Source organism: Balaenoptera ricei, chromosome 1 (assembly GCF_028023285.1).
Source record: "Balaenoptera ricei isolate mBalRic1 chromosome 1, mBalRic1.hap2, whole genome shotgun sequence".
In the NCBI taxonomy this organism is placed as follows: Eukaryota; Metazoa; Chordata; class Mammalia; order Artiodactyla; family Balaenopteridae; genus Balaenoptera; species Balaenoptera ricei.
In genome coordinates, this window is record NC_082639.1 from 145,976,070 (window position 1) to 146,003,180 (window position 27,111).

The window sequence follows — 27,111 nt, forward strand, 5'->3', positions numbered from 1 at the left end:
AAAAGGTCAGGGCCAGAGTAAAATTTATTATTACAATAAAGAACCTTGACTTAGACATTAGTGTTTGGCATTGAAACCCATGGGACTAGGTGGGAACAGGTTTGGCACAGGAAGAGCCACATTGCAATAGAAGAAAGTCAGAGTGGTGCCTTGGAAGCCAGAGAGAAAAGCATTTCAACAAGAGGAAGGGGTGATCAACTCTGTTGAGTGCTACAGAGAAGTCAAGTAAGGTGATTTAAAAGTGATCAGTTAGATTTGACAATATGGAAGTCATTGGTGAAATTAATGAATACCATATTTCTTCATTTCTAAAACATTTTTCATATTTTAACACCTCTGAAATGGGGATAAGTTTACAAAAGGTGGTCAGTCACCATTTAATTGGCATTGTTTTTTTTTCCCCTCAATGTTATGGAAATAATAGTTCATCTTATAATTTATGGTATCTTGGATTTGATGAAATGTGACTTCAGTAGAGTGCTTGAGATAGAAATCTGAGTGGAGTGGATTGACAAGAGACTGATACATGATTATCCTGCGAAGATGATTTTGACTTAGATATTTTGTTAACTATTTAAAGCATGGTTCAAGGGGGACGAATTGGGAGATTGGGATTGACATATATACACTACTATGTATAAAAGAGATAACTAATGAATACCTACTATATAGCACAGGGAACTCTACTCAGTGATCTGTGGTGACTTAAATGGAAAGGAAATCTAAGAAAGAGTGGATATGTGTGTACATATAACTGATTCACTTTGCTGTATAGCAGAAACTATCACAACATTGTAAAGCAGCTATACTCCAATAAAAATTAAATAAATAAATAAAATAAAGCATGATGCCTCGAGCCAGAACCAAACTCCCAATCGAAGTAAAGATGTAACATCATGCAGTATGGGTTTTTTTTTTAAACATCAAAGAACAGAACAGTAGAGTAGTTCTTATTCTAAGAAAATGGGAGCCAAAAAGAAAGCATTATCATTAAGTTTCTATAGTAAGTTAAAAGGTGGTATTCTATATCTTCATAGTTAGTTCTCAGTTCTTAGTGTAGAGTGAAGAGCTAATAGTATAAAAGAGTTTTCACAGAATAATTGCCAAATATAGTTTTGTTCAACTTATTAAACATATGTTTCTCTTCTTTAGTTCCACTTCGTTTCTGCCTCTAAACTAGCGCTCTCTCACCTGGAATCCTGAACCAGGAGGAACTTTTCTGGTATCTCTACCTACAACTCCTGGGTTCTGGCAAAAATTTTACTATAAGACATGCACATGAAGTTTCAACCATGCTTGATTTACTTTTCATGAACTTTCTTTTTTCTTTTTGATAGATATTCAACCTTGCCTAATTTTCCAGTCTGTTCTTTAAGTACCTGTTGAACTCAGTTCTTTATGCTGTGTTATGTTTCTTCTTGCCATCTTCCACAGTCATCTGTTTCTGGGTTTCTTCCATTTTTTGTTCCTTTCTTGTAGTTCTTGCTTTTTTATATTTCCAGACTCTAGCCATTCTGGGCACTAATTTTGTTTACTCAGTTTTATGTCAGCAAATTTCTTGCCCATTAGAAATGTACAGGTATAAGTAAAGATGTAGATAATTGCTATGCTTCATGAGAAGGGAATACAGGATTTTTTATTTGGTTATGGAGGTGGTTTTTATCTTAGGAAAACAGTGGGACATTTTATATCCTTCTGAGTTGGGTGCTCAAGGTGTTTTATTTTGTATTGTGAATTCTGCACATATTAGAGTGGTGATAGAATCAAGATATTTCTAATTCTGTAACCTTAGTCAAATGACTCGATATTTTTGTTTTCATATCCTCATCTAAAAAATGGAGCTTCGTATCTACATACTGTATTGCTACCAGTTTATCACAAGGAGAAGGTGAGACAAATGTATCAAATAACCCAGGGAGTGAAGTTTATTATAAATGAAGAATATTCTGTTGGCTTATGCTGTCATGTTTCGTATCTTTCCCTCCCTTCCTCCTCTCTCTTGCTGTTTCCTCCCTACTTTATATACCTGTCTTGCTCATTTAGCTATGAACTGTTTAAGGACACAGATTTTTTTTTACTCATCTCTGTGTCTCTATTGCTTACCATGGTGTGTGATACAGTAACCAAATATGTGAATGATTACATTTGTAAGTAAATACTTGAATGAATGAGAATAGAAAGTGTAGAGCTGTGTGGGGGCCAAGAATGAAACCCTTGAGGGGATTAAGGTGGGAGGAGAAAAGCCTTTGAATGAAGGACACTGAAAAGAAATGATTGGCAAGATAAAAAGAACTAGAAAAGCTCAGTGATCAACCGTAACATCAACTGTTTTAAATGTAGCAGAGAGATCCAGTAAGATGATGACTAGAAAATGTCCATTGTATTTGCTTATTTATAACCAGTTGTCATACAGACAACAGTTTCAATAGAGTGGTTTGTGGATGTTGGAATGGGGAGAGAAGGGGTTGTGTGGAAGTCAGATCATAATAGACTAAGGAGTGAACAGGAATTGAGAAAGTAGATATGACACGTGGACTCTTTTGAAGGAATTTGGTTGAGAAGAAGAGACATTAGAAGGCTGCTAAAGGAGAAATCTAGAGTCAAGGGAAAGTGCTTTTGTTCTGTGTGTTGTGTTTTTTTTTTTATAATAATACTTATTGTTTATTTTTCGTGGGCAACACTTTATAGGCCACAGCAAAGAAGCTTGAGAAGTTGAAAGTAGATTTAAAAAATGAGAGGATGACAGGCAGGAGGCAGAGAAGAATGAAATAGCATGCTCAGGCAGAGAAATTATCTCTGACCGGGAAGAGGAACCCTCATACCATAAGACTAGAGAAGAAAGGAAGAAAGAGTGGGTGTTCTACATAATATCGGAAGTTCCTTCCAGATCTGTAGTACCATGAGATCTTTTGTGTATGCAAAGGCACAAGTTGACCTTGGGCTTAACAAAATAAGTCTCAAGAAACTCCTGAAGTCTGCCAAATATGTTGGTTTGTATTTAAGTCAAATTTGTGACCAACCACCAGTGTTAAATGGGTTTTGTGTGTTTCTAAGAGGAAAAGAAGATAGATAGATAGATAGATAGATAGATAGATAGATAGATAGATAGATAGATAATTTCATGGAGTTGCTTGCTGAATGAGTCTGAATACCCTCCTTAAGTGGTCCTATTTTTAATGCTGCTTTTCCTTTTAGATGTACATCCTGGATTGCTCTAATACTTGAGAAGTCAAAAGATGTGATTTGTAATGAATGTTACTAGTTATCCTATGAAAGGTTATCCTATCTCAGGTGTCAGAAGTATGTGATATTAGTTACACATGGAAACTTTACTGTTAGAGCACTTCTGACTTACCAGTTCTGACTCAATACTAAATCTTGCTTATGTTCTCCTTTTAGTTATTACAAGAACTGTGTACAGTGTTTAATGTAGATTTACCATGCCGTGTGAAGTCTTCCCAATTGGGAATTATCAGCAATAAACAGACGCATACCAGCGCCATAGTGAAGCCACAGTCTAGCTCCTGTTCCTATATCTGCCAGCACTGCCTCGTCCACCTTGGAGACATTGGTGAGCCATTGGTGTGAAGGAATTGATAATGCATTCATGCTTTTCTTTGGAGTAGTCACAGAAAGAAATTATTTTCCTTTAAAAATACACACACAACTTAGATTGTCATAAGAGGAAACTATAAAATGTATTTTAAGGAACCTAGATTTTCGGAATGCTTTGGGATTGGCAAAGGATCTTGAAGGAAGTAACTTTCATGTTCAGATTTAAATTTTATTCAGACTTTATGCAGATGTAGGCAAATAATAAAGTAGCAAAAATGTAATCAAAGCTAAATTTTTCAAAGTGGTGCCATAATATTTTCTAAAGTCTGTACTCCTTTGGAATTGTGGGGTTTATAAAAATTAGTCATTCTGAAGCTTAGATTGCCTTTTTTTCTTCCTACCAGTACATTAAAAGCTCATTTTTAATTGTTTCCTCTTTACAGTTAGATTTGTATTTCCATTTTATATATTTTATCTGGGAATGTTATATAACTTATTTATTCTTGTTCATTCCTTTAAGGTGACCTAAAAGGGTTGTAAAACAAATTAACTATAGGATTATGTTTTGGCTGTCCTCAAATAACAAGGAATGGAGAGCATTACTGCTTTAAGTTCAAAGATTTTAGATTTCTTGATGTCATAAATCATTGACTCCATGAGAGGTCACATCAAAGTAAGCACTAAAATTTCTACAGGGAGATTCAGTGAGTAGTATATTTAGATTGGTTTTGCTTTCAATGTATTCTTTGCACACACATAAATAATATTGCAATAGGTATGAGGTATTTTTCTTTTTTCTTTTTCAAGAAAATTTATTTGTTTATTTTTGGCTGCATTGGGTCTTCGTTGCTGCACGCGGGCTTTCTCTAGTTGTGGCGAGCGGGGGCTACTCTTTGTTGCGGTGCACGGGCTTCACATTGCGGTGGCTTCTCTTGTTGCAGAGCTCAGGCTCTAGGCGCGCAGGCTTCAGTAGTTGTGGCACACGGGCTCAGTAGTTGTGGCTCGCGGGCTCTAGAGCGCAGGCTCAGTAGTTGTGGTGCACAGGCTTAGTTGCTCCGCGGCATGTGGGATCTTCCTGGACCAGGGCTCGAACCCGTGTCCCCTGCATTGGCAGGTGGACTCTTAACCACTGCGCCACCAGGGAAGTCCGGTATGAAGCATTTTTCAAAATCACTTTATAAGATATTGAAGAAATACATAAATTTCAGATCATATTGTATAGTGTTTTTTGTTTTGTTTTGTTTTTAAGTGCCATATAACTCACCCCTTCTTGTGGGCCGGCTCCAGGTCACCAGCATAGTCCATAGTGGGAGCTGGTGATGCATGACACTGGAGGACCTGAAAAAGGGGGCTAGGTAAGCTTTAAAGTTGGTTACATGCTGAATGTCCCAAATAGGGAAGGCCGGATAGACACTTCACACATAATCCTATAGTTAATTTGTTTTAAAATATTTTCTGTCTTTAATCATCTTAATTTAATTTTAATGTGTTTATTAATTTTAAATTGTTAAACTATAGCTGTTTTGGAAATATTACCCTAATGCTTGTTTTATCTGTTTGTTTGTTCGTTTGTTTTTAAACTAAACTTTCTTTTTCCTCCTCTCAGCTCGATACAGAAACCAGACCAGCCAGGCAGAGTCCTACTACAGGCATGCGGCTCAGCTTGTCCCCTCTAATGGTGAGTGGGCCATGTCAACTTGTGGTTGATTATGACACTTTACTCTAGATATAGAAAAATGGTAAATAGTTCAAGGCTCATCTTTCAAGTGTTAAGAAACCAAAAAATGTTGAGTTTTGGTATTGATTATTATATTTTTCCTTTTAACTGTACATTCTCTGTAACTGGAAATAAATTTTTTAAACTAATATTACGATTGTCAGTAAAGCAATATAAATAGAATATCTCCTAATGTGATCTAAAATTGTTTCAACAACTCTGGCTTGCTTTATTACTTATAGAATAATTTTCTTTTTAATACTATCATTTCCCTCCTAGAAAAATTATCTCTTATTACTAAAAGATAATGCTTTTGTCTTCTGATGGCTCCCAAGATAGGCATTAGCAGTGATTCTTGAATTAAATTACTGTAGGTGTTTGGTGATCTACATTCTTGTTAAGCCACATTGAAAGTCCTTTCAATTCTAAAGGAGCCGCTTGAAGGCAGGGATGGCAGTTGGACACATTATTTCATGTTGTCTGTGGCTGCTTTCCCACTATAATGGCAGAGTTGAGTAGTCGTGATAGAGACTTTTAGATCCACAGAGCCAAAAATATTTATTGTCTAGCCCTTTCTGAAGTCTCATTTGAACTTATTGTGCTCTTCATCCTAATTATGTGACTTTTCAACCTAAATATAATATGTACCATAGCTGAAGTGTGCTGTTTTACATTATGCCATTTTTAATGAGGTAGTCATGAGATTTACTTCATGAAATACTCCCCGTTGTTAATATAAAGATTTAAAAACTGACCTTCTATGTTCTGATAGCAAGACTTCATGCATTTTGGGTTGCTTTAGAATCTTAACTTTCTCCTCCAGGTCAGCCTTACAATCAGTTGGCTATCTTAGCTTCTTCCAAAGGAGACCATCTGACCACAATTTTCTACTACTGCAGAAGCATTGCTGTGAAGTTCCCTTTCCCAGCTGCCTCTACTAATCTACAAAAAGCACTTTCTAAAGCACTGGAAAGGTAGGGTTGACTTTTCCAAGAGGACTTAGTAACCTGGTAGCCTTCACCCCTCAAATTTGGGCATGTAAGAAATAATGGCCAGTTACCTATGCTTCTCTTCTCTTAGGCTTGCCTAATTTCTAAACATATACATTACAATAGTTTTGCATGTAGTCATCACTGAATTTCAGCCAGTCAGCCTCTGATTTGTTCCCAGTGGAGGCGTACAGGCTGCTGAGTACTGACCCATCTGAGTATGTTGCAGTTGAAAAGTCAGTCAGATGCCGAACCCTCTCCTTGAGTCACAGGTGCTCAAATAATGTGTTTTTGCAAATCGAAGTCTCCTGTAAGAGGTTTTAGCCATTTTGTTGCTTAAGATTCATGGAAGTTTTTCTTTTGTTTCAGCCGGGATGAGGTGAAAACCAAATGGGGTGTTTCTGACTTCATCAAGGCCTTTATTAAGTTCCACGGTCATGTGTACCTGAGTAAGAGCTTGGAAAAGTTGAGCCCTCTTCGAGAGAAATTGGAAGAACAGTTTAAGGTTAGATTTTTTTAAATAGAGAATTTTTTGTCTTGTCTAAATGAGGAAGCGTAAGATTTGGAGGAGGCTTACTCCCGCTTTTTATGTCATTACTTAATTGCAAACTGTTGATAAAAACTAAATTTAAAGCATGTGAAATTCTTGCATACAGCATTCTTTCAGTTTAAACTGAGGTGCTGTCTATATAAAGAAATACAGCAGCAGTGTTTTCACTAAGTAGCTGAAAATACCATTTGGCAGAAAATATCATAGTGGGAAAAAACAATTTTTCCTCCTTCCTTCTCAGACCAAGCACCTTTCTTTTCTCAGTTTTGGAAGTCCTACATTTGATGGTTTCTGTATTTAGATATGATTCTGTTACCTACTTCATAGATAGTAATCCCATTCTGCAAACCGAGCGCATTGTTCTCCTTGCACTTTGATCTATCAGAGTTTGTGGTTGATTGAAGGAATGTAATGAGAGTTTCATTCAACAGGAATATGTTGTACTAATTTGTATAAGGAGGTAAAATTAAGTAACCTTTGTTCTATTTATGTATATGAAAATAATTTTTTATTAGTATATTAAATTAGCAGTTTAAATGTAGTATAATTTATATAATATTGGAGGAGTCAAAATTAAGTATTAGCATTAATTTTATTTTTAGTTCATTTATTCAACAAATATTTGACTAGTATATATCAGTCACTGTTTTAGTCACTAGAATCAACAGTAAACAAGACAGTCTCAAAGAACATTTTATATTTCTTGGTTACTTCTGAGTATCTATACACTTGGGGAATTGTCTGTAACTACTTTACAGTTTTATAAGTATTATAAAAGTTTCACATTCCAGAGATTGTTGAATTTAGACAGTTGAGATAATATTTTAGCCAAATATAGTCAGGGTGAAATAGTTTTTACAGATAATCATTTTTAGTTGATACTTTTTATGCGTAAGAGATCATACTAAATAACTATAATAGACATAGTTTGTTTTAAAATAAGCTTCTAGAGTCCCCTTCTGTTCTTTGCTCTCTTAGTGACCTATTTAAATTTAGCCCATGATTTATAGAGTTGGGTACATGAAAGAAACAACCAACTTTTTAAAGCCCTAGGCTCTTCAGCCTAGAAAGAACAAACAAGGCTAAATAGTTTCATTATGTTTTCAGTTATATGAAGGATTATTTTAAAATAACACACCTTTGTCTTCCTGAGGTCAGAAATAAAATCTTAAAATTTAAATAGAGACTGTAGGGGATTACTGAGGGGGTCTCTCTTTTGAGAGCTTAAAAGTCGGATTGACAGCCATCTTTCTTGGATGGTTTAGGTGCAGTCCCATTAACTAGCAGGGAGTTGGACCAGATGGCGTTTTGATCTTGCTTCCAGTTCTGGTTCTGTGAAAGATATACTCCCTAAATGGGGAGGAAGGGGGGACCTACCTTAGTGAGATCTTCTTTATGTAAGTTATTCTTGTATAAAATCTAGTCAGTTTTGTATTTGGTTCAACCTCAAATACTAATACTCTCTTCAGATATATTTCTGAATGTGAAGTTCTGGTGGGTGTATGTGGGCAATTGCTAAAATACACTCTGAAATATCATTCCAACACTCTGAAGTTAAACATAGTATGAGGCAGATCTATTTTAAACCTCACCCAGTACTGAAATGTCAGAAGAACATTGTTGGAGTGAAATTTTAGCATAGTTGAGTAAGTGTTTCTAAAGCCTTTATAGATAATTAGTATTATCCACATGTAAACATCGGTGTATCTGTCTAACTAGCAAGTCTTTAGCTACTAAGCAGAAACGTGTACCAACTTGAGGTTCATTGAAGGACTTAAGGCCTGGGATTTAGGAATTGAGATACAAGGCTATTCCTATCTGTTAAATGTGTGCTGTTTCTTAATGGTATTTAGTTCAGTATATTCCTCAACTGCTGTTGAAAGTGTCTTTGAGGAACAAAAAGTCAGTTCCGGTTTGATTTTGTTCCCAGGGAACTCCTCTGTTTACTAAAATACAATCCAAATGTTATGAAATTACAACTGAATATTTACATATTTACTTCTAAAGGTCTGGGTTATTCCTTCACTAAGTGTTTGAGTACCTACTGTCTACTGTGTACTTTTCTGAAGCTCTTAGAGATAGACAGGGGAGAACAAGACAAGGTCTGTGTGTTCATGAACTTACATTATCATTTGCTAGTACTAGGCTGCACTCATATGCTGTAATGTTTCTGTGCATACACTAGAAAAATGTTTTTAAAGGGCTAGGATTTGTTCGGTAGGACATCACCTTCTAAAAGAAATGCCAGTGGATTTATAGATACAAGGGATACATTGCTGTAAACTATACTTACAGGAAAAAATGCTTTTTGAAAAATACAAATTAATATTCTCATGCCAGTATTATGCATTTCTGTAAATGATCAGCTGATCTGTAAGGTTGGATGTAGAGATTGAAGGAGAAGTTTTGTGGGAGAACTCTGGAGAAGAGATAGCATTTCAGGACATTCAGAGTAAAGGAAAGAAAAATGGTCGATATCTTTAGAAAAGGAGTGAGCATTCTTGATGTATATACTGGAAAGGCAGATGACAAGGAAACTGAGAGAGATGAGAGGGAGAACAGAGTTAAAGAAAAGTAGAATTGTATTTTTTTCCAATGATAACGTGAAAGGTCTTATTAGTAGAATTATAGAACTTATTCTGGATATTTCAGATTCTTTAACTATGTAAAAAAAAAAAAATCTCAGAATAGGCTAGACAAAGGCAGCTGTAAATTTCTGAGATGGTAGGATCTCTTGTCACTGCTGGTAGAACTGTAAGTAGTTTTCTATTTCCCACCATAAGGCTAGTGACAGTGAATCGCCCACTTTCTCCAAAAATTTTCCCTGGGGAGGGAGAGTACTTGGCTATGCTAAAGTGTAGGGCAAAGCCAGGTATCATCTCTAATAGCTATCAACTTTGTTAGGAACTTGTGTTTGAAAAATATTTTATATGGGAGTAATCTAAATTACTGTAGATATTAAGGTAGAAGGGTGATGAAGTTAAGGCTATAACTGAGAGCATGTAGGTGAATTTTTCCGTATAGTGCTGATTAGCAGGTCACTGTGAACACCTAGTTATTAAGTAAAAGAAATCCGATTATGAAGACCATGCTTTTCTAATAGGGGAAAATGTAAGTGTAATAATTTGTTGAAGCGCCTATAACACTTGTTAATGATTGCTTTAGTTTATCATTTACCCTGTGTTCCAGATATGTTCTTGCTATATATCTCATTTATAAATAAGTTTCTTTTGGGACTTCCCTGGTGGTCCAGTGGTTAAGAATCCGCCTTCCAATGCAGGGGACGTGGGTTCAATCCCTTGTCGGGGAACTAAGATCCCACATGCCTCAGGGCAGCTAAGCACACGTGCTGCAACTACTGAGCCTGTACGTTGTGGAGCCCGTGCTCCGCAACAAGAGAAGCCACCACGATGGGAAGCCCATGCACTGCAATGAAGAGTAGCCCCCACTCACCGCAACTAGAGAAAGCCCGCGCGCAGCAACAAAGACCCAATACAGCCATAAATAAATAAATAAATGTATTTTAAAAAATTATAAAATATATATGTATGTATAGTTTCTCATGGAAAAAAGTATTGTTAAAAAAAAAAAACAGCTCAAACAGCTCTGTGGTGTCTGGGTTTAATCCTTTCAAGGCAGAAAGTCAACATGAGAAACATCAGACCATGTCAGACTCAATTAAAATACTCATCTATAAATGTTACCTTTGTGGCTTTAAATGCAGACTGCCAGTTTAATTCTTGTGTCACAGATGGCTTCTGTTCTTGATAATATATTCAATATTCCTGTCTTCTTTTACAGAGGCTGCTATTCCAAAAAGCTTTCAACTCTCAGCAGTTAGTTCACGTCACTGTCATTAACCTGTTTCAACTTCATCACCTTCGTGACTTTAGCAATGAAACGGAACAGCATAGTTATAGCCAAGATGAGCAGCTGTGTTGGACACAGTTGCTGGCCCTCTTTAGTGAGTATTAAATCATTTAACTTTCTGTGCCATCTTCTTTGGAAAGCATGATCTTAGGCATTTTCATCATTATAACAAAGCATTAGTAACACTAAAAAGTGTCCTACATTTCTTAATATTGAATCAGGAGGCCTAAACCCTAAGTTCTGTCCTTTTATCTGCTGACACCCCCTCATCAACTGTATCTATAACATTTTTAACATAGGAAAGAAAACGCCTTTTTAGAAAGAAGCTGTAAGATATTTAAGTATTAAGTAGGATACAGCAGGAAGCTCATAATAATATTTTAATTTGGACTGGTACACAATCTCAAATATCTTATGCTCTCTGAACACATTTTTTCTTTAAGTGTCTTTTCTTGGCATCCTGTGCAAGTGTCCTCTCCAGAACAAGTCTCAGGAGGAATCCTACAATGCCTATCCCCTACCTGCAGTCAAGGTCTCCATGGACTGGCTGAGACTCAGACCCCGGGTCTTTCAGGAGGCAGTGGTGGATGAAAGACAGTAGTAAGTGTCTCGGAGTTTCATGTTAGCTTGTGTGCTTTGTTTGTTTGATATTCAGATATGTAGAAACTGCCTTCTAAAACAGTATTGGAATAATGGAAGACTTTGTATTTTCCACCTACTCTCTAGAAATTGAACTGAAGACTTCTTTGTATGCTTTTTATTTGTTTGTTTGAATTCTTCATGTGAGGCACAATCTTAAGGATTTCTGACTCCCTGTGTGCTCCCCCTGTTCCTGGTTGCCATCCTGGGGAAAAGGCATTTTTCACATTTCAAAATGAAATAGAAATAAAATCAGTTTGTTTCTTATTCATTATAATATGCCCCAATTTTATGCTTAGGAGTTGAAGGGAAGAGATTTTTACTTCTTCCATTCTTTTCTGTACATAAGCTGTTTGTTGCCTTTTAGTAACACCCAATTTGAGTTATATTTGTTTTAAGCATAGAAGATTGGAAGTTATTTTGGCTCTCACTATTTTCTCTGTAATTTCTACTCAGAATAATTCTGACAGTTCTTAGGAACTATTCATTTTACAGTGACAAATGAAAGCTTTCAGTTTACCTTTGATTATAGGAATAACTATTTCCAGTAAGGCTTTGCAGTGAGTGGGAAGTTCCTCCCCTGCATATTTTGATGGTGGATATTAGGAGAATCTCTGAAATATCTGCTTTGTGGCCCAGTATCTACACATTGACCAAGGTCACAACCTAGAAAATGTCCAAGCCACGTTTAAGACCCTGTGATCCCTCTTACTGCATACTTTTCTTTCCTCTTTTCCCCTCAAACCTGACTTTAAGCGCCTTCATTTTTGACATTGTCATGAATAGAGTTTAGCAACATAGTACAGCATACTACACATCTCCTTTCTGTGCCAATGTAGGTATTAGTAAGTCATACATATTTTTAGACATTGCTTTCTTACACCAGATTTTCATTTCTCGACCAGAGGTATACATTTTTCCTTCCCATGTGTACTTTAGAACTTGTGTTTGGTTCAGTAACTTGTATCAGTAATGCTGTGAAAGAAGCTTTGATATTTTTATTCGGTTTTTTGTCCTGTACAGTGATCTTTTAGGCCCATTCTGTGCATTCCTATTTCTTTCTTTTTTTTTTTTTTTTTTTTTTCCTTTCTCTTTTTAATTTTATTTTGGCCATGCCACGCAGCTTGCAGGATCTCAGTTCCCTGACCAGGGACTGAACCCGGGCCATGCGCCGAGTCCTAACCACTAGACCACCAGGGAACTCCCGGTGCATTCCCATTTCTTATCGTTGCAAAGGATATTCAGCCAGAAGGAATAGTTTATTTACAAACTTTTTTCCTTTTTCTTCCCTATCATTTTCTCTTCCCCATTCCTTCTCTTAGATTTGTTAGGATCTTTAGAATTATGGCCTTGCAGGTATTTCATTCTGTCTTAAATTATGTTACTACTCATTTTAAGCTAGTGTGGGGTATTTCTCTAAAACTGAAGATTTTCCTTATACGTCTGATATATCAAGGTGTAATAATCTTCATTTATATCTTTTAAATGATGAAAAAAACAATTCCTCTTTGTGAACTCAAAGTTTTATATATATTCAAATAACCTTCAGTTTCTTGCTTTTGGGCCTTCACAATTTCTAGAACTTGTTTTCTTCCGTACTTTTTTTGAGAGCATGTTATCTTAAGCTAACAAATGCATGAAATAGTGATGTATTTTTTTCCTTTGTAGAAAGCAAAGTTAAACTTAAGTAACCCACAGTGGGGTAAAGCAATATATCATTAAGTCATTTCTCACACTCTTCTTCTGTAGTCTGTTTCTTGAGATCTTATATTTGTTGCATAAAGATATTGTTGTTCTAGTCTAACATTCTTTTTTAGGTTATTAATCTTCTTTTTCAACTGTCTCATAATTCGTTACATCCCCAAAGACTTGTAGCAGACATTTATTCTTCAGTGTTTATTTCATTATATTTTTTTCTATATTATTCATTTATATTTTTTTAAGCAGCATATTCCCATATTTTAAAGTGTACAACTGTCAGAAATAGTTGTCAACTTCCAGGTTTTTTCTGTGATGTGGTGATGTACATCCAATTTCTCTATCCTGGGCAACTAACCTTGGGCTTTCTTTTTTTAAAACACACTTTTCACCAACATTGGTTGTTAAATATTTCAAGAAACCTTAATGTTACCTTCAGTAGATCGTGATTATTTTTAATATTTTAACTAAATATTAAGAATATTTTTTAATATTTTGCAAACTTTGGCAAAAACTTTGTATTAGGAAACAGAGGTAAGGATATTACAACAATGTGTGGATTTTGTTGTATCATAAAAAGGCATAGTCATCACTTTGAACAGAGAATGTGATTTGACTATGATGTAACCACACCCCCATCACAGATTAAAAACTAGTAATGGGTTCCACAACTGATAATGTATGTGAAAACTATAAAAACATAATGTGCTATTTCTCTGGTCAAAGTTTTCTCAGTAAATATCAATGTTTAAAACTGACAAATTAATTTTGCTAATTGTTAAATTAGGAGCCTGGGAAACGGATCTGCAGTAGTAGGTCTCTGTCATGGAAATTTGGCCCTTTTGGTGTATCTTATCTTGACACATTTGGAAATATGTTTTAGGAAATCATACAGCCTTTAAAATGCTGAAGCAAGGGAAAAATACATAGTCACGGTCCTATAGGTAACACTTTCATGGCTTATTAGTGTTCTGGTTTTTCATGCAAAAATAAAGTCTGAACTATCTGTTTAATTTACAGCATTTGGCCTTGGCTAATTTCTCTTCTGAATAGTTTCCATCCCCATGAAGAGGATCTTTCAAGTACTAATGGTAAGGGCTACCTTAACCTTGTGTCGCTGACATTGTTCTCCATCACTAATAGTCGGCTTAAGGCCAGAGAAAAACAGGGTTTTGTTCTTAAGTGTTTGACTTTATTTATTTATTTATTTTTTAAAGTTTTTTTTTTTTTTTAAAGATTGACGTTTCTTTTTATTATTTATTTATTTATTTATTTATTTATTTATTTATTATTTATGGCTGCGTTGGGTCTTCGTTTCTGTGCGAGGGCTTTCTCCAGTTGTGGCAAGCGGGGGCCACTCTTCATCGCGGTGCGCGGGCCTCTCATTATCATGGCCTCTCTTGTTGCGGAGCACAGGCTCCAGACGCGCAGGCTCAGTAGCTGTGGCTCACGGGCCCAGTTGCTCCGCGGCATGTCGGATCTTCCCGGACCAGGGCTCGAACCCATGTCCCCTGCATTGGCAGGCAGATTCTCAACCACTGCGCCACCAGGGAAGCCCAAGTGTTTGAATTTAAATGCAGTAACTCAGAAGTGACTTTGAGCTCTGTATTGATTAAGTGGGTGGAAATAGAGGTAATGTTCTTCCAGTTCTCTCAGCAGCTTATTCTCCTGTTTAGCTACATTTGCATAGGAGCCCAGAGAGTGTAGTACCTTCAGATTCTTTCCATCTTCCTTTCCTCCTCATTCTTAGTAGGTTTTTTTAAGGAACTAATGTGAACAACATTAGTCTGTCAAAGTAATACTTGCTTATCATAGAACATTTGGGACATACAAACATAACACAAGTCACCCTTAATTCTCTCATACAGAGATACTTTCTGTACTATTCACATGATAGTGTATTTTCTTTGAGGCCTTTACTTATGTGTACATACACACAACCTGCGTGTGATTGATATCAGATACAACTTTGTACCTGCTTTATAATTTAACACTACATTGTTAGCCTTTTCCTTTGTCATTTAAACATTTTGGAACATGATTTTTACAGGCTGCTTAATATTCCGTCCTGTGGCTCTGCCATAATTTATTTTATCATTGTCCATTTGCTTAAAAAATTTCCCCATTATAAATAATCCTGCACTGAACAATCCGTAGTTGACTCCTTTCTGATTATTTTTCTTCCATTACATCAGTGCCCCTCAAGCATCATATTTGCAAATGAATCACCTGGGATCTTGTTAAAATGCAGTTTATGACTCAGTAGGTTTGGGATAATGCCCAAGATTCTGTATTTCTTACAAGCTCCCAAGTTATGTCATTGTTGGTATTCAATACTTTGAGTTAACAAGGAGATAATCTAAACATTGTGATTAATGGATCTGAGGTTTTGAATTTTTAATGCTGCTAGGGGGAAAAAAAGTCCATTGTACCCATCCTCCTCAACAATGAGTAGTAGGTGAGTATTAGGACAATGTCTAGGGCCCAAAGGCAACATGCAGGGGTTTGACAGGTAAGTTATTCTATCAAGATTACTATAAAGAAGAGCAGAGAACTGTGAGCATTAAAGTTTCTTTCTGTCTAAAAAATACTTTTTTTTTTTAATTTAAGAAGTAATATCCTGCTGAATGAAAGTATTTTAATTAAGGTATTTACAAATCTTGTTTTCTGCCCTTCTGTAGCTACACCACTTCCAGAGGAGTTTGAGTTACAAGGATTCTTGGCTTTGAGACCTTCTTTCAGGTAGATGGCTTTTATCACTGTTTACCTAGAGTATAAAAAAGCTTCCTAATCAACTTCCCTATATTGTCCATTCTATTCTGCTTCAGCAATTATATTTTTAAAGTACAGGCTTGATGATGTCCCATTACTAATACAAAAACTTCAATTTACCCATCCCCAGTTGTTATAATATCTTTTTTAGCTTAATGTCCAAATGCTTAGTTTTTCAGTCATATTTCCTGCCACTTTCACCTTCCTCCCCTCCAGTACTTACACATATTATACATACACTATGTCCTGTACTTGAATAGCTCTGTATATTTATTCCTCCAAAACTTTGTTCATGCTATGCCTAGAACATTCCCACTTCCTCTTTTGCCCTTCCCTTACCAACCTGTTAGCACTTAACCATACCTGTCCAAGGTCCAGCTCAGGTATCACTTAACTCTGTGAAACCTTTTCAAAGCTTATCAGAAGAAACTAACCCTTCTTTATTATGCTTCTCTTATTCTTTGTTTAGCTTTTATTTCTTCAGATTAAATCATAATTATTTGTTCCTTAAGGTAGGGACTATTTCTCATTTATCTTTGTATCCTTAGTATCTGACCTACTGCCTAGCAATTCTTAGATGCTGCTTCTTTTTTTTTTTTTTTAAAGATAGCTTAATGAGAGATCTGAAAAATCCTTATTTTTTAGGTTGACTTACCTTTCTAATGTCAGTTAGTTCTTTGCTCTATGTACTTTATGATATGTATACATTTTTTCTGATTTAGATTGGGCCACCTTAAAGTGGATAGATTAATACTATTTGTTAGAATAGGCATTTCAGAGACCCTTAGCATTGCCATGGTCATTTGAAGTAAGTTACTTATAATGCAAGGTTAGTGTTAATGAAAACTTTATTCTTATGATAAAAGAATCTTTCCTAATAAAAGATGGTGATTTATTTGAGCTCCTCCGTGAGAAAGTGAAATATAAGTAAAAATATCACATTAATATAGTGAATTTTGCATATTGTCTTTTCTACTTTGTTTCATTGTATTTACAGTCTTTGAGAGCATAAATAAATTTAAACCAATGCAGTTGCTTACATTAAATAGCTAACCTGTATGGAAAAATCTGAAGCCATTGCAGTTCATTAGGTTTAATTTTCTATAATTTGCTTATATCAATTTTAGGAACTTGGATTTTTCCAAAGGCCACCAGGGTATTACAGGAGACAAAGAGGGTCAGCAAAGACAAATACGACAGCAGCGCTTGATCTCTATAGGCAAATGGATCGCAGATAATCAGCCAAGGTATTCCTCATCGGATACACACACAGCCCCCACATGAGTTTTAGACTTGGTATAATGCTATTGATTGTAAACTCTTAAGTCAAAATGTTGGTAACACAGCATCAAACTATGACCCTAGTGATCATACGTATCTCTTTATTTAACCTCTCTTCTCTCATTACACTGCCTATTTTAGAGGAGTTTGCCTTGTTGCCACTGTTTTATCATGAGCTTTTTCTCCAATTTATAAACATCTATATAAATCTAACTAAATTGTATATTCACAGTTATGGTGATTTGTATTGACAGGGGCATGGTGGTCAGTTTCAGTCAAGACAGACCAGGATGGTGCTAGTTAAATATAAAGCAGGTATGGTAGTTGGTGTAATAGACAGGGCATAGGTTTTAGAGTCAGATTTGAATTCAGTGTCTAGTTCTGCCACTTCCCCAGGTGTGTGTGCTTAGAATCTCTGTGGTTGATTATAACCTTTCCAAAGTCAGTAACTGTTTCATATTCATTTTTGTATTCAGGTTCATATTATACTGTAAGCACTCACATGGTTGCATATTTGAATAAACTTAATACCTCTGAGCTTCAGTTTTCACGCCTATAAAACAGGAATTATAGCTGCTTCAAGGGCCTAGTCTAGTGTCTTGTGCTTAAAACATGCTGAGTAAATGTAGCTGTACTTATTAGAAAACATTAAAAGGGCATGGGAATGTGTGGTGGTGATGTTCAGTGGGATAATGAGAATCTGAGTTCACATAACTGCTTTTTATGTTACCTGAATCCACACCGTTATACCCTGCTGTTTCCCACATTTTAAGGCTGTGGGACCCATACACAGTTCAGTTGTTATTGTCTTTTAGATTTGTGTTTTTCATATATGGATTTATTTTTACTTTTTTAGGCTGATTCAGTGTGAAAATGAGGTAGGGAAATTGTTGTTTATCACAGAAATCCCAGAGTTAATACTGGAAGACCCCAGTGAAGCCAAAGAGAACCTCATTCTGCAAGAAACAACCATCATAGAGTCACTGGCTGTGGATGGGAACCCAGGACTGAAATCAGTGCTGTCTACAGGCCGAAATCTAAGTAACAACTGTGACACAGGAGAGAAACCAGTGGTCACCTTCAAAGAGAACATTAAGCCACGAGAAGTGAACAGAGACCAAGGAAGAAGTTTTCCTCCCAAAGAGGTGAGAAGGGACTATAGCAAAGGAATAACTGTAACTAAGAATGATGGAAAGAAGGACAACAACAAGAGGAAAACAGAAACCAAGAAATGCACCTTAGAAAAGTTACAGGAAACAGGAAAGCAGAATGTGGCAGTGCAGGTAAGCTGTATTTGAACTATAAAGCAGGTAGAGGAAGGCTCACACAAAAGGCAAGATTTTTCATTTTGTTCCTAAAGCCTTGAGAATTGACTATTCTGGAAGCTTCAGTGCATTCTTAGAAGGCTGCATAGTAAGGTCATGTAAAGAACTATGGTAGATGGGTACTCCACCAACTCTCAGGAATTGTAATGTGAGTGAAAAAAATCTCAACCTGATTTTTGTCAGTTCTCTCCAGTTTAAGTGGCTGGAAATGACCCGTTGCAGAGCTATCAATTTCACAAAGAATTACATTTTCTTTGGAAGGTATAATTGTGATTTATTAATGCTATAGTGGAAAATTTGGGGTCTTTTATAGAGCCCATAGAACCAAGTATATTAAGGCTTACATGGTGGTTTTTTGTTTTTCAGATTCACTATACAAAATAAAATATATTCTTGGGGAAAGATGAGGCTATTTTCCTTGACATTTATACATGCCCCAGCTAGTAGCATTATATAACCCCAGTGTTATCCTGGCTCATAGGAATTTGTAAAGCAAGAACCCAAGTCTCTTGCTGGGAAAGGATAAACACTGCTCAGTTATTTGTGACTTTTCTTTTAAATACACACACACACACACACACACCTTTACACACACACGCACACACACCTTTCCAAGGAGATACAGATGATTTCATATAAACAAAAGGGTCATTACTCTGTGCTGGTTTTATTAACACCGCTGATGTTTGTAGCCATTTGATTATTAACACATTTTGGCAAATGTATTTATTTACAGTAGGCATGAGGAATCTTACAGTTTTGAAGTCTGCTTGCAAATAAACATTACCTGCAGTGCATTTCCCTTACAGTTTTTTGCGGGGAAAGGGAGAAATAAGAACATAGTAGTTCTGTTTTAAGGTTAATAATAGGGGAAGAAACAGAGAAAAACATGGTAGAAATTGAGGAAAGGCACAGAGAGAGTGAGAGGTGTTGGGGAAAGGCAAGGAAGAAAACAAAAGAATTATAAGGCCGCAGGACCAGGGTTTTAGGGATAAAGAGTTCAGCATTTCCTGCCTGCTCTGGCTCTATCCTCTGAAACTGCCTCTCCAGAAGGTCCAGACGGAAAATAAAATCTTTTTTCTGGTCTCTCATCCTTTTTAAATCTGACTATTGATGATTAAAGAAAACCTGACAGTAGTCAATATATCACCATCCTCTGTACCTCATCCTGAGTTTTCTATAAATGCTACCTATTTTTTCTCATTTTACTCATCTTTACATTACTTGAGCCGTGCATATGGCATCTACTTCTCTCCAGCTCCATGTGTAGGATCTCAGGCCTGTTTCTTACTGCTGAAAGTATCCTTATTTATTCTGAGGGTGGTAGGGTTGCAGGGTGGAGCGTGGATGCCTGACTGATAACCCTTGAAGCTGCCCAGAAGGAGTTAAACTGAGGGCCAAAAGTGTCTCATCTGTGGATTAGTGGTCATTATTCATTCATAATTCATGTACATTAAGAGAATACAGGGCCCTGGGGCCCATAACAGTGGCTTAAGATCATAAGCAGCTTTTTAAGCCTGTTGGCATCAGGTGTCTCGTTTGTAAAACAAATGAGTTCTCAGGTCTTCTCTGTATTTCGTACTTTTATGATATTGTGAAAGCAAAATAATTATACCAGTAAAACTAAGCCCTTATAGCTTTTTTTGGCAATTAAATAATTTGACTTTCCCATTTTTAATTTAGGTGAAGTGAAATATCTGCAGCATATACTTTTTTTGGGGGGGGAGGGTACATAGTAGGATTTTAAATACTTTCTTAGAGTAGGTGCTTCTTTCTGACACGTTTGAGTTTCAGATTATTATAGATAGTTTTGCTTCTGGTTGGTCATAGGTAAAATCCCAGACAGAATTAAGAAAGACTCCAGTGTCTGAAGCCAGGAAAACACCTGTAACTCAAGCCCCAAGTCAAGCAAGTAACTCCCAGTTCATCCCCATTCATCACCCTGGAGCCTTCCCTCCTCTTCCCAGCCGGCCAGGTAAATATATGTTTTGTAGTTTCTTCTGCTGAATTCCATCTGTGTAGGAGTTTCTATTAACCCACTGAGAAATTTTAGACTCTGAGTGACATTACTAAACCATAGTGTTAAAAGGTATAAGGGAGTTCTCTTTTCCCTAATGTTTATGAAATTGTTTCTTGAGCCATTTCTCTGTAGTTTATGTACAAGTGTATGCTTGTTATTATGAAGGAATTCCTGTCACTAAACATGGCATCTAAGAAACTGCCTTTAGGATACTCCAGTTACCTCCGTGGATAGAAGTAGCAGCCAATAGTCTATATTTAATTCTTGAAATCAGGTTATAGATTGACACTTGATCAATCTTACTTGATGGTTGATCCCTGTCTTTTATAATTTATTAGAAGACCTCTTCTCCACCCCAGCCCAAAATGACTGTACTATTTTTTGTCTTTCTTTTGCTAAGTTTCCTTAGAACTAAAGCTATGTTCTTCTGTTTTGAAGGGTTCCCGCCCCCAACCTATGTTATCCCCCCTCCTGTGGCATTTTCTATGGGCTCAGGTTACACCTTCCCAGCTGGTGTTTCTGTCCCGGGAACCTTTCTTCAGCCTACAGCTCACTCTCCAGCAGGAAACCAGGTGCAAGCTGGGAAACAGTCCCACATTCCTTATAGCCAGCAACGGCCCTCTGGACCAGGGCCGATGAACCAGGGACCTCAACAACCACAGCCACCTTCCCAGCAACCCCTTACATCTTTACCAGCTCAGCCAACAGCACAGTCTACAAGCCAGTTGCAGGTTCAGGCTCTAGCTCAGCAGCAACAATCCCCTACAAAAGCTGTGCCGGCTTTGGGGAAAAGCCCTCCTCACCACTCTGGATTCCAGCAGGTAAGTTACAGCTGTGTGTACTGTCCAGCTGAAGTAAGGAGAGGGGAAGGTTGAAATTATTCCGTGTTTGGTTAATTAAAAATACTAGTTAAGCATTCAGCTACTTCTTGCTTAGACTTGTAATGATTATGGGAACACATAAGTCTTCTCTTTCCTGTTTAGGAAAGTTCAGGTGTTCTCCTTTTTACTTTTGTAAAGGACAGTAGATCTTAACTACCATTCTTTGCTGCTACTACTTGTCAGCTTTATAGAAAAGGATTTTCTATAAATAATTTCCTCTATTTGAACCTAAACTACAGCAGGGAAATAGTATCGTAATCTTGATGAGGTGTCAATGATACCAGTCTTAAATAATTTGTCATCCCACAGCACTTGAAGCAGAAGGAGAAATGTGTGCGCGCCCACCCACACTCACATCCTCATTTATTAAACCTCTTAAATAATGGAACTGAAAGGGAACATGAGTTTAGTGCCCCTAATCTGTTCCCAGAAAGCTCTGTGTATTGAAAAACTTAGAATAAACAAAACTGCATTGCCTAGAGTTTTGTTGGTGGTAAAATCTCTCAGATTCATTCTGTGATTCCTGGGTACTGAGTGTAAGTAACATTGCATTTTATCCTCATCTTGGTGACAGGCATCTCTTTTTTAGTATCAACAGGCGGATGCCTCCAAACAGCTGTGGAATCCCCCTCAGGTTCAAGGCCCATTAGGGAAAATCATGCCTGTGAAACAGCCCTACTACCTTCAAACCCAAGACCCCATAAAACTGTTTGAGCCGTCATTGCAACCTCCTGTAATGCAGCAGCAGCCTCTAGAGAAAAAAATGAAGCCTTTTCCCATGGAGCCATATAACCATAATCCCTCAGAAGTCAAGATCCCAGAATTCTACTGGGATTCTTCCTACAGCATGGCTGATAACAGAGCTGTATTGGCACAGCAGGCCAACATGGACCGCAGGGGCAAACGGTCACCGGGAGTCTTCCGTCCAGAGCAGGATCCTGTGCCCAGGATGCCATTTGAGGTGTGTGTCCTTTCCTGTCACCAGGCACTTCAGAGTTAGGTCTGGGGATGCATGTCCTTTAAATTTCTCAAGTAGATGTTTATAAAGGTCACTCTGCTTCATTAGTGCTGCAGAATGCTGCCGAGTAAATGGGTGCAGCTTTTGGTCTCCTCTTTACAATTGCATAGTACGCTTGATTTGGGGGAGCTGAAGAATTCTGTTCCTGATTTTGACCTGTGATGGTCTGGCAGAGAAATCATGTGCAGAAATCTCTAACGCAGCATGTTAGAGAATTCTGAGACAAAGCTCCTCTCAGTTGGGCTGAATCATCTAAGTTTAAAAATAGGTTTATTGCGTATTTAAACAAATTGTTTTCTGAGAGTAACAAAGCCAGTTATCTTTGATAGTGGAGTTCCCTGTCCTTGAGCTTTTTACTCATGAGAAACAGGTATCTGTAACTTTTAAAGAAGCTGTTTCTCTGTTTGTTAGCACAAGATAGGCTAATCACTTTGCTCCGTTGCATTGTTTTACTCACTGCCCACATTAACCTTTTATGTTCTGCTCTGTCACTACTTTTGCTTCTTTCTGTTGTCTCGATCTTTCTCTACCATTGTCCTTGTGTCACTTTGCTTTGGTGTTTCAGAGCCTTTTCCTCTTTGCATAATACTGTCTCACTATTCCTTACTTCTTCCTCCTTGACTTCAGTTGCCTTCATCCCCCCTAATCATGCTACTACTCCTTTGTGCTTTTGTCATCCCTTATTGCATCTCACTGTGATCCTTTCTGTCACTAGGACCCCAAGGGCTCCCCTCTGCTTCCTCCGGACCTGTTAAAGAGTCTGGCTGCCTTGGAGGAAGAGGAAGAGCTGATTTTTTCTAACCCTCCTGATCTTTACCCAGCTCTGCTGGGGCCTCTCGCCTCTCTTCCTGGACGAAGCCTCTTTGTATGTATTTTACATAATTCTTCTTCTTGCTCTAACCTCAACTTCTCTCCTGAGATTTTATAGTACTTGGAATAGGTGGTTTCTTCTTTCTAGAGCTTTCGTTTTTTACAGAATTTTAAAACTTATTTCCTGATTGCCCAAACTAACCTTCAAATGGTAGTAGAACATAGCAAAACATGTCTGACTCCATAGTTTCCCCAAATCTTATAGTTATAGCTTTGTTACATGTTATCCAGAAAGCATCCTGCAGGGCTGGTCACACACAGAATGTGATGCTGGCCAATTAACTTACTTTTCAGGTATCATTTCCACCTGGACCCAGGAATTTTAGGTGTCATTTAATCTTGTTTAGGAACAGTGAGATTTTTCCTCATGTATTCAAAATATGAAATGAAATAATGTTCTAGATTTTTTACTGAATAAAAAAATTCTAGATTGATTTTACCGAACAGTATGTGGTTCTTTTCTGTTTGGTTAACTAAGAGCCCTGATCTAAATTCAGAGCCAGATTCATAAACAGAATGAGTGAAAATGAAAAGGACTCTATTTATAAACATTGTTGGAGTACCATAAATGAGTGAACACAGAGATAAATAACTAGAATGACATAAAATAAAGTCTAAGAATTGATTAGTGGTATCTTTTAAAAATAACCTTCTGTAACCCAGTGTGCATTTCAAAGGATGCCATTGTTTACATATTTTACTAAGGTGGGGGGGCTGTAAGAAAGATGTATGCTGTGAGGTGTTTCCCCCGCTCCCTTCACGCCATCTTAATAAAACATAAAACACTTCTTGAGTTCCACTTTCTCGCTGTTTCTTTCCCATAAACACAGGGTAAGAAAACATTTGTAAGATTAAAGTGCATTGATTTTAGTATTAGGAGAACTGAAAGCTGCTTAATGGCTCTCGTGACAAACTGCCATCCCTGGCACTTGAAGTTCCCTTAAGAATTTTCCTGAGTGAGTGGCCACAGAGACCTCTCACTTCCCCCACCAAAATTAGCAGAAATAAAAGATGCCCTAGACACTTGAACAGTCGTAGTGCAATGGCAGTGCCTAGAGGTTGTGGAATGTCCAGCTACTAAACTGTTGCCTCTACGTGTTTGCCTTTCTTGCTGCTTTTTTTCGCTGGGGTGGCTTGAGGGACAGGCGGGGGAGCGCGTCTCTGTACACTAGTTTCCTAATCCCTTAGTTCCTGTTGTGCTTGCCCCTTCCGTTGGAAATGAAGCTGATGGTGGAAAAAGCGGAGGGGGGCCTTTTAGTGGGTTTTTTCTCATGTTAAAAAAAACCTTACGGTAGCCCTTCTTATATTTAACATCGTTAATGATGTGTGTGAAAGTGCCTTGCATGTAGCAGGTGTTTAATAAATGCTTTGTTGACCAACAATTCAGTGACAGTGAGCATCAGAGATTCAGCTTTCTTTTCCCTAATAACTTTCTTAGGGCCAATAAATGTAAGCTTGACTTCAGCAGCTATTTTAATATATACCACAAATAGAGTTGTTAGGAACCATGCTAACAAAACCGGTTGTCAAATGGATTTAAAGGCTTTTTAAAAGTCATTAACGTCAGTGTTTTAAAAATTTAGGGAGAAACAGTGCCTGATCAGTTCCCCTTCTTGTTTTGAGAGTATTTTAAATGCAACTGTTGACAAAGGGCTTCCTGAGGTTCTTGCCTAGTGAACACTCCAAACTGCCAGTTTCCAGGGTCCCTGCCAGGATCTCTGTGCTAGATTAAAGGTGCTGATCAGGAGGGTTCTGTCTGACTCACCTGTGACAACTGGCACTTATCTGGTGTCATGGTATTAACGGATTTGAATTTATATCTTCTAAGCTTTAAATTGTACAAGATAGGTGAGTACAAGTATGCTTAAATTGTGGTCTTTTGGTTGCATGGTATCTTAAAATTAATATTAAGAAAATGGAAGGCATAATTTAACTACCTTTTTTTCCGGGACTGTGAAGAAATCCTTATTGGAGAAGCCCTCAGAGCTCATGTCACATTCATCCTCTTTCCTGTCGCTCACCGGATTCTCTCTCAATCAGGTGCGTAAACAGTGAAGCATCCTGCTCTGTGCTTTTATTGTGGGCTAGTATTTTCTTTCCCGTTCTATTTCAATATGTCTGTTTTTCCTTTCTCTTCCATATATTGGTGTTTTCCAGGTATTTGATTTTATTCCCCACCCTCCTTTGATTAGGGTACACTAGAGACTTATATAAGTTTCAGTTGTTTAACTTCTCATTAATATTAAAGTCTCTGGGGCTCTGTTGTTCGGCAAGTAAATTATTCATACTTTCTAACCCAGGTGGTTTACATAGAGCAAAATAAAGGGTGAGGGAAAGTAAAAGGCAAATGAATTAAACGGGAAAACTGAAAGAAACAGAAGTAAAAGCCTTCAAAAGTTTGTCTTGCAAAGAAAGGCTTAAGATAAGCATCCATGAGCATGAACACTGCCTTTTCTTAAATCTCTGTCTTTGGCGTGAGTTTGTTAACTTGGTGGTCATTGTCTTTCAGGAAAGATACCCAAATAACAGTGTGTTCAATGAGGTATATGGGAAAAACCTGACAAGCAGCTCGAAAGCAGAACTTAATCCCTCATTGGCCCCCCAGGAAACATCATTGTACTCCCTTTTTGAAGGGACTCCGTGGTCTCCATCACTTCCTGCCAGTTCAGGTATTGACTAGTCTTTAAATTATAGACCTTGCATTTCCCGTACACTCAAGTTGATTAAGAGATAGTATGATTGTGTTTTGGTGGTTTTTGTTTGTATTTTGTTGTTATTTGTTTTTAAAGTAACTTCTGAAGGAAAATAGGAAAAAAAGCCTGATGAACTGGTTCACATGATAAATGACAGTAAAAAGCTGTTTTACATCCTCAGTAATGAGCAGAGTTGTAAGGGAGAAAAATACGAGTTTTATCTTAAGGTTTGCAGATGTTTTTTAGTTTTATTTGTAGATATTCGTTCTTTGCAGGAAAAGTTGCACTTTTAAAAATACAGAGTTAATAGTAATTTTTAAGGTTAGGCAATTCTGTTCTGATAGAGAAGAGCAGTTATACTTATCTGAAAGGGGCACACCAAAAGAATGCATTTATTTGACAAAACTGTACTGTTTTATTTGTAAGGCAAGGAACGTGCCTTAGGCATGCACAGCAAGACAGACGAGTGCATTTGGCAGGGTCCCTTTTGGGGCCTTTATTTGCCTTTCTCCTGAAACCCTGTGGTTATTGTTAACAGAATTTAAGTGATCAGATCTACAGGAAACTTTCATTCTTGGCATGTTTGGGAAACATCTTTGTTTAATGTCCTGCGTTGCTATTATTTCATAGATCATTCAACACCAGCCAGCCAATCTCCTCATTCCTCCAACCCAAGCAGCCTGCCAAGCTCCCCTCCGACACACAACCACAATTCTGTCCCATTCTCCAATTTTGGACCCATTGGGACTCCAGATAACAGGGATAGGAGAACTGCAGATCGGTGGAAGACTGATAAGCCAGGTGAGATCCAGACTTCATTGCTTAGCAGAAGTGAGAGAACTTACTCTACCCTTCCCTGGCTTTTGGCATTTGGCAATGATAGAACAACTTCTTGAATTATTCTTATCTCTTCATTCCTAGCCATGGGTGGGTTTGGCATTGATTATCTCTCAGCAACATCATCCTCTGAGAGCAGTTGGCATCAGGCCAGCACTTCAAGTGGCTCCTGGACAGGCCATGGCCCATCCATGGAGGATTCCTCTGCTGTCCTCATGGAAAGCCTAAAGGTGAGTGGATCAGGAACAAGAACCACAAGAGATGTCTCTGCTTTCATTCACATAAATGGCTAATCTTACTCCTAAGGCCCTTAGGATTGATTCATAGCACATATCTAGCAAAGTCCTAGAAGCATGGTCTGCCTTATAAGATTCTTGAATAGGACTTTTTTTTTTT

The 27,111-nt window shown here is 37.4% G+C and overlaps 1 protein-coding gene across 7 annotated transcripts in view; it reads left to right on the forward strand.

Moving 5' to 3' along the window:
* SMG7 (SMG7 nonsense mediated mRNA decay factor) overlaps positions 1-27,111 on the forward strand; it is a 73,191-nt gene that overhangs the window by 44,376 nt on the left and 1,704 nt on the right. For 4 of the 7 annotated variants that reach the window (XM_059937630.1, XM_059937643.1, XM_059937653.1 and 1 more), the window contains 18 exons: positions 3,400-3,571; positions 5,162-5,233; positions 6,096-6,246; positions 6,631-6,766; positions 10,613-10,775; positions 11,125-11,281; positions 14,039-14,109; positions 15,700-15,760; positions 16,918-17,037; positions 17,928-18,354; positions 20,227-20,371; positions 20,855-21,237; positions 21,887-22,258; positions 23,031-23,180; positions 25,145-25,225; positions 25,695-25,854; positions 26,509-26,679; positions 26,800-26,945. In XM_059937630.1, the coding sequence (XP_059793613.1) occupies positions 3,400-3,571; positions 5,162-5,233; positions 6,096-6,246; positions 6,631-6,766; positions 10,613-10,775; positions 11,125-11,281; positions 14,039-14,109; positions 15,700-15,760; positions 16,918-17,037; positions 17,928-18,354; positions 20,227-20,371; positions 20,855-21,237; positions 21,887-22,258; positions 23,031-23,180; positions 25,145-25,225; positions 25,695-25,854; positions 26,509-26,679; positions 26,800-26,945 (3,138 nt within the window). The remainder of the gene's footprint in view (positions 1-3,399; positions 3,572-5,161; positions 5,234-6,095; positions 6,247-6,630; positions 6,767-10,612; positions 10,776-11,124; positions 11,282-14,038; positions 14,110-15,699; positions 15,761-16,917; positions 17,038-17,927; positions 18,355-20,226; positions 20,372-20,854; positions 21,238-21,886; positions 22,259-23,030; positions 23,181-25,144; positions 25,226-25,694; positions 25,855-26,508; positions 26,680-26,799; positions 26,946-27,111) is intronic. The other 3 variants (XM_059937662.1, XM_059937668.1, XM_059937672.1) reach the window with 3 other exon arrangements.